At 39.6% G+C, this 7673-nt stretch overlaps 1 protein-coding gene across 1 annotated transcript in view; it reads right to left on the minus strand.

Annotated features, from left to right (window-relative positions):
- Positions 1–3996: 3996 nt before the first annotated feature.
- The window catches only part of POP1 (POP1 homolog, ribonuclease P/MRP subunit), a 22237-nt gene continuing 18560 nt past the window's right edge, over positions 3997–7673 (minus strand). Inside the window, exons 14-16 of the mRNA XM_017730289.1 lie at positions 7640–7671; positions 6566–6904; positions 3997–5759 (exon numbers count right to left, since the gene is read on the minus strand). Of these exons, the coding sequence (XP_017585778.1) occupies positions 5102–5759; positions 6566–6904; positions 7640–7671 (1029 nt within the window). The 3' untranslated portion in view covers positions 3997–5101. The remainder of the gene's footprint in view (positions 5760–6565; positions 6905–7639; positions 7672–7673) is intronic.

Here is a 7673-nt window from a genome sequence, read left to right on the forward strand (position 1 = left end):
CTGGTTACAGTTCTTAACCAATTTCATAAATTTTTGTGCCTTCATTTGGAACCCCCTTCATGTATTTGCCAACTAATTTAAAAGAATTATTTCATTGCAAAAATATTCAGAAAACCTGGATGCAATTGATTCCTGTAAGACACTCTGTCCTGCAGGAAAATAAATTATCTATTGTTAACCCTTTAATCCCTCCTGGTCTGTACCAAAACTACTTCCACATGCATCTTAAAAAGAAATCAAAAATCACTGCATTAAGCTGTTGCCCCTCTGAAAAGTGTATTTTTAATCGCAGGTTTACAATTTGTTTTTCTGTGCATGCACTCTTCTTTTTTCAGGTTTTTTTTCAGTGCTAAGGAACAGTTAACAGACCTCAATGTGTATGATCCCTCTTTCCACCCAACCCAACTCATTCTGAGCAATGGGCTTTGCCTGTGGGTTGGAGCTTTCTTGGGTGACAGCTGGTACAACCCAGGTACGATTTTTAGAAGTATATGTATGGTATTCATAAATAATTACAACTGTAGACACACAGCATTCATCACTAGAGCCACAGTTAAAACAACTGGGATGTCTCTAGTGGGGAGAAGGAGTGGGCTTATTCCTGAGGTGGCGTTTAAAGTCATTTCTAAGTAATAAAGCTCTAGATAACTCAGGTTTTGCCTGTCCCCATTTGTTTTTATTTCATCCTTCTGTTAAAGACAAAAGAATAAAAAGCCTTTAATATTACCTAATATGAAAAAAGAGAGCAAACCCAGAAGAGAAGTGATGTGAGAGCGAGCTTTGATGGACACATGGGTTTGCAGGTGCTTGAGTTCTTCCATCCATCACAACCATTTTGGCCTTTTTTAAAAAAACACATTTTCTGGGCTAAGAAACAGGATGCTGAGAGAAGGATTGAGCTGAAACAGCTTTCTCATCCTGGCTATTTATTTGATCTTGAGATGAAATGAAATATTGAATTGCACCATCCCTTCTACAAATTGCAGAAAATCCGCACATATTTGGATCACGAAATTTGAGTCACTCTGTTCCCTCAGACTGCTTTTTCATTCTCTGCTTTACTTTGCTGTGTCCTGAATGTCGTTTTGATTTTATTTCTTAAGAATTGGACTTAGGTGGGCAAAGCTGTCAGAATAGCAGCACTGCTGTAAGCCCATGACGAAAAGACAGCTAAAATGTGTCAAGCAAGCTGATGCTGGTAGATGTTACACACATCTTGGAGCATCTAAAAAAATGTTTAAAAAAATCATTCTGTGCAAGCATGTTCCTACTGTAGAAGAAACTGAATTTCTTTAAGAGACCCAATGCAATAAATAAAAGCTGTGTTTTGTCTTTTGTCACTCCACCTACTTTGCAACCTAGCTTGAACTCATTAGTTTGTCCAGTGTCAAGCTGGCTCTGACTCTCAAAGCTGCCACAAAATGGTTTCAGCCCATATCCTCTGTCCTTTCCGAGTTCTCATTGTTCCATACAAGTTTACTTGCTCTTGCTGGGATTTGACAAGACCAGTGTTTGCAAAGAACTCTAGTACAGCTGAGTTGAATTTGCAAGAGGTAAACTGTGGGTGCTGTTTACATTGCTCACCTCTGGGAAGATCATTTAGAAGCATGGGATTTTGGGTTGGGGTTTTCTGTATGTTGTACTCTTGGAAAATAGAACAATGCTATTGCTTATCTGCTTCTCTCAGTCTGAGAGCTTCAGAAATCTGCCTTTGGTGGTTTACTCCCCCAAGCTCTGTTCCTACTACCTACCTCACATGGACATGAGAATGGATCAGGTTTGACATATCTGGCTCTTCCAGATTTAGAGCACTGAAAGAAAACTGTCATGCTGCATTTGACAACTCTTCGTCTGTGTATGCCAGGATCCCCCAAGGCATCTATCTCCATTGAACAGTCTGACACCCTGTCAATTATTTTCCCAGATTTGTTTCAACAACCCCAACTGCCTTTCTGCCAGGTAATTTCTTCCATTACCTACAGGCTGCTAAACAGATTGCCCTAAACATCTTTAACAAACACACAACAATCTTGCCCCAGTCCCACCTCACTTCATCCCAGAGAGTAATCACCACCCTCCTCTGCAACCTCATTTTCTGGGTTTGCAATGGTAAAGAATGTGTATCTTGGAGACCCTCAGCTTGGTAGGTGCATTAGTCACTGCGCCTGTCAACAGAGCAGGCAACTGCCACGGGAGTCATGGTTCAGACTGGGAAAAGACCCTTCACAAGGTGAGTCAAATGCAGCATTTACACAGCTGCTCTGAGGGAGCCACAGAAAGAGCTACAGCGCAATGTGTTACCATTCAACCTCCTCACCGTGCTACACAGAATGCCAAAATTGCCTTCTGTGCTTCATTTTAGCTTCCAAAAGCTCTTGCCAAGCACAGGATGAGAGCTAAGGGTTTGTTCTGGCATCCATTTTGAGAAAGTTATCTGGAGGACAGCATGAGAGCCGGAGAGCTTGTGAGAGCTGCTCTCACTAGGCCAGAGCTTCCTAGGTTCCCAAAAATGCTCATGTATCGCAGCCCACAGGAGCTGATCCAGATGCTCTGAGGTAGTTAACTAACATATAGCAACTGCAGTAAGAGCAGATGTGTGCTGTAAGCTACACCTGATTCAACGTGATGAGCACAGACGTACTGTACAGCTGATGCACAGATAACACAGGTTTAATTATCCACAGTTCGATTATCCGGTGTTGACATGGTTTTTATGACTAAGTCACCCTTGAGACACTTGGAATCTGGAAATCGCAACCACAGATAAAAATTTCCTTGCAGCTACATAAAGTCACAGTACTTTTCTGACAAATTTTGGCTGAGAGTTTTGAGCATTTTTAACTTATCTGGTTTGCAGTGTATTTTACAAGGAGTGAAGTCTAAAGGCATAAATCATTGACTTAAAGGAAAACAACTGTGTAACAATATTACAAGATATACAGAACAGGATGCACTTGGGTTCCAGTTTCTGTTCATTGGCTCACCAGAGACAAGGATCATAAATCAAAAATAGAGAATGGAAATCAAAGAAAAGTAACAGGAAGTGTCAAAATGAAAACCTGGCAGAAATTACCAATAGGAAGAAAAAAAAAGGAAAGACTCCAGATGTTTTTTTTAAAAAATAAAAACCTGGGAAAGACTCAGTGAACAAAAGATCTACAAGCAGAAAAGAAAAAATGATAGCTTGGGTGGGGCCTTCTTTTCTTTCTCACATACAAGCCAGGTCTATTGAGGCAAGAAAATATGTATCTATTAAGAAGATGAGGGAGGTGACGAGGGAGAAAACCATATAAACATCACTTCCCCTCCTTTCTTCCCATGAAGCACAGCTCTGGAAACTGTGATCCTAGAAATATTTCAATCGGGCTTACAATTCAAAAGGTTCATTAAATCCGGATTATTACCATGAGAGAACTTGATCAGAGCAGCCAGGCTGTAAAGTTTAAGGGGCTCCTTATTCACACATACCTACAGGCTGCAGCACTCACAGTCACACGCCAGGAGCGTGTGAATCCCAGCCCTGCCAGCACCAAGCTCTTTCCTCTGGGGCCATCTGCTGGCTTTCCAGCGATGCTTCCCAGGACCTGTCTGGGACCATGATTGCTTTATCAGGTGCATCAAAGGTGAGCAGTGAGGAGCCATTCAGCATGATTTCTCAGGCAGCTGCAATCCAAGCTGTGCTGGAAACTGCATCTTTCTTTCCCACATGCCATCACAGCTCCCATTGCTGGTGCACATTCTACAATCCATCTTCTGAAGACTTTTTAAAAAAGAATCCAGCCCCACTTCCAATACTTCCCTTGCAATCAGATGTTCCTCCTCCTTCCCCATGTGTGTGCCATATTTAAATGGTCCTAAATTTTAATAATTTTGGGGGTAAGGCACACTGAATCTTTTCTCCAACAACTCCAGCCAACATTAATAAATTTGCCTAAGACTTTCAAACAAAACTGTGAAAGAGGAAATTAAGTTGAATAGTGACATGTAGAAAGAAAAAGCCATTAACTAATCCATGTTTATTTTCTCTAAGAATCAAACTTTGTCAATAGACTACTGACTCAAGAATACATTACATTTTTATTTGTACATGATCATTTCAGGATAATTTTACCAACTGACATATATTTGTATCATGCTGCTACTAAACTACAGTGTATTACTGTAAACTCCTTTTCAAGTTCCATAACTCAGGAATGGCTAGATGCTTAAGGCTATTTTTAAAAAAAACCCCAACAAAATACCAAACACAAGCAACCTACCCACACTGTCCCAGGCAAATCAAACACCTTTCTCTCTTTACCCCCAGCATATTTTACAAGTTTTATGATTGTTTGAACAATATTCATGAACTGTACTGTAACATGAAGAAACCTTCAATTCTAACACATTCCATACAAAAATAAATTCATGTTTTAAGGAACAAAAATATCCCCTATTATTAACAGAAAATGTATGCTGACCCACCACTAGCAATTTGCATCTGAAAGGCTTATTATGTTTCAGACTAGGGAGACAGACTGATATGCTTTCCAGTTTAAAAGCTCCAGTTGCTATAATTCAAAATTACATAGCTGGGCTATATTTTATTTGCATTTCATTTAAGCATTCAGCTTTCTGTACCAGGTTTCTCTACGTAGCTCTGCTGCACTGCAGCCACATGTACTCAGATAAGAGGAATCAGGAAAGCCACTTGCTATATACACTGGATCAGATTGCATGCAGTTACATGTGAAAGTGCACTGTAAAGTTACAGTCCATCTGAGCAAAGACTTCTAAAATGAAAATGATGATTTCCTGTACATTGTTATAGCATCCACTGCTTTGAGGAGAAAAAAATGAAGAATATGCTTCTTTAGAGATAAAGAAGATCATGATAATGATCTCTTAAAAATCCTTAGCAATGCAGACATCAAAAGTAATTCTAGTCTGTTTATGCATTAGTTATTTTCTTGAATAATGCTAAAAAGCTTTTTAATTATTTCATAATCTTAGAGCTGTTTGGGCTCAGAATAACCTCAAATTTGAGACAAGTCAGAAAGGCCACAGAATACAAAACAGAATTCTTTGGTATTTTTGGCATTCTACTGCACTGCAATGATACTTAAACTTCAATATTAAGTCTTGCAAATCTGTACTGCAGAGATGCTGGAGTCCTTAACAAAACAAGCCCTTTTTTATCTGCTGGCTGGTTGTGCAACATATAAATTAACCCAGTCAAGCTAACAAAACCCAGTGCTTCTCCACAGCCTGCAGCCAATGAAAAATCCCCTCGAGTGACATACCCCAAGACAGTCCTGGAGCAGTGGGAAGTAACATCTGGGAGAGCATCTGACCAAAGACCAAGAATGAGATCTTCATGGTCCTCAGTTGCTTCTTCATCTGGAATGCCTGGAAGGTCACTCTCTAGAGACTTCACATTATCCTTTTTCTTCTTCTTCTTCTCTTTTTGCTTCTGAACCTTGTCCTTGAATATGTCACGATGTTTGGGTTCCTGTGGACCACAGAAGAGTTTGTCTTTGCTTAGATGCAGCAAGTCATCTTCTGTTGGGATGCAGATCATGGCATGTAATTCAGGGTTCCCCTTTCTCAAGAGTGACAAGTTAACCCAGACGAGAGCCCTTGGGTAGCTCATCAACATTGGCAAAAAAGCATCTTCAGTCATTGCCTTCTGTCCCAGTCGAGAAATAAGGCGGATTCGCCGATCTTTCCCAGCAGTGGGATAACACCAGGCTGATAACTGCATTAGTAGTTTCTCACTCCTATTAAAAATTTTCAAAAATAAACATCACAGATAATTATTAACAAGCAGTACAACAGAAATCCAGCACCCCACATATTTGCAAGAGCACAATTTAAAAAAGCCCTGGAGCTTTCTGTAACTTTCCAAAAGCTGGTACATGTATCACTCTTAGCATAAAATCATCGGTGAGTGGAAATCATGAGTCTTCTTAAGAAGGAAGGAGACATTACTTGTTAAAACCCTCAAAGCTTGATAAAACCACAAACACTCTAAAATTTCCAGTGACACTAATGCAGTCCAGAACTTTCGATGTTTTCTTCCCCTGGTAACCACACAAAAATGAAAGACCTGTGTTCAGGCACTTTCCAATACTGTTGCTGCCCTCATGTGTTGCATTGGAATGCAGGGGATTCTCTATTTTCTAGACCTTGTTAAGGAGTGCAAGAACCACCTGTGGTGATGTATTAGAGAAGAGAATGCAAGATGATTTTCACAGCAACAGTCTTAAAGTCACAAATATGAGCCTCCAAAAGCTCCATTGACCTGGAAGCAGACAGAATACACCAACTCTAAGAACACAGTAAACTCCAGAGTGTTAAATTTAAGATAATTAAGGAGTTTTCTTTATGTAGTCACCAAGTTTGCTGGAGAAAAGCAGAAGGACTTCCACTCAACAGCAGATTCTGATTCATGAGAAAACTATTTAATCTCACTGTATCTGGATCAAATAATTCTCTCATCTTAATAACCAAGGCTGAGCTCTTCCTTTCCCCAATTCAATAAATACCAATAAAGAAATAAAATGTGTGTATCATTTTGACATACCTGAGAACAATAAAGTCACTTGTCTTAGTTTCTCTCTCACCAAAATCTTGGATGCTTGTACCATCTTCTGTCTTTGGGGCACCTTCAGAATTTGTTATTTCCATGGTCTCCTCTACCTCACCAGTCTCAGGGGAAGCTTCTCTGACCACTTCTGCTTTGGGGTCACAAAAGGTCTGCCCTTCAGTTGTGCAGCACTCAGGATGTGTGGAGAAAGGACAAAAAAATCCTCCTGAAGCTTTCATTCTTCCTTCCCAGTTCTTTGTCAGCTGCCCCCAAGGACAGATGAAAGGAGACAGAGTGCCCAGCTTGACATAATTTGCCCTTTTTGCAGGTGGACGTCTAAATGATAAATCAAGTGAGTAGGTAAGAATATGTTCAAAATCAAGTATTTAAAACAGAACGGAATGCACATTTAACTTTCTAATCTCATTGAACAAGAATTTTAAAATTACAATCTACAAAATGCTGCTGTACTTCTATATCCTTTCAGCCATGCTGGAAACATCTACCTGCTGTGACTGACACCACCACCACCTTTCCCTCTGAACTTCTACTTGCCCCTCCTACCTGGAAGGGGAACCAACACCAGTTGGTGCATAGGACATTTTCAGCTACTCCAAACTCGTGGGTAAGAGTTCTGTTTGTTGCAGTAAAAATGAAGGCAAACTTCAGAACAGCTGATATTTAAAATTAGACCCCAAAATGTACCTCTTAATTTACTTTATTCTTTAACACTTGGTACATACTTTGACATACTCCTTTATATTGTCTTACTTCCTCCCCCATTTGCTGCTTAAGAATCTCAAAATAGTTTTGTTTATTTTATTGCTATGCAGCCTTGTAACAGCTCTATAACTGAGCATATCTCTGGGAATAGAAGGGTTTAATTCACATGCCCTGTTTAGCTGAGTTAAATAGATCTAGGATTCCTTTCTTTTTCATAATACTAAGATTTAAAACACTAGTGAAAGATCTCAATAAAGTCCAATGAACACAACAACAGATAATTAATGGAATATTTTAAGCAGTATTCATTTTTGTCATTCTTGCTGTCAATTTTTAAGTTAATGTTACCGTTTGAATTTTTCAAGAAGACTGGTTTCCAGTT

This window comes from Corvus brachyrhynchos, unplaced genomic scaffold, assembly GCF_000691975.1.
Source record: "Corvus brachyrhynchos isolate BGI_N302 unplaced genomic scaffold, ASM69197v1 scaffold302, whole genome shotgun sequence".
In the NCBI taxonomy this organism is placed as follows: domain Eukaryota; kingdom Metazoa; phylum Chordata; class Aves; order Passeriformes; family Corvidae; genus Corvus; species Corvus brachyrhynchos.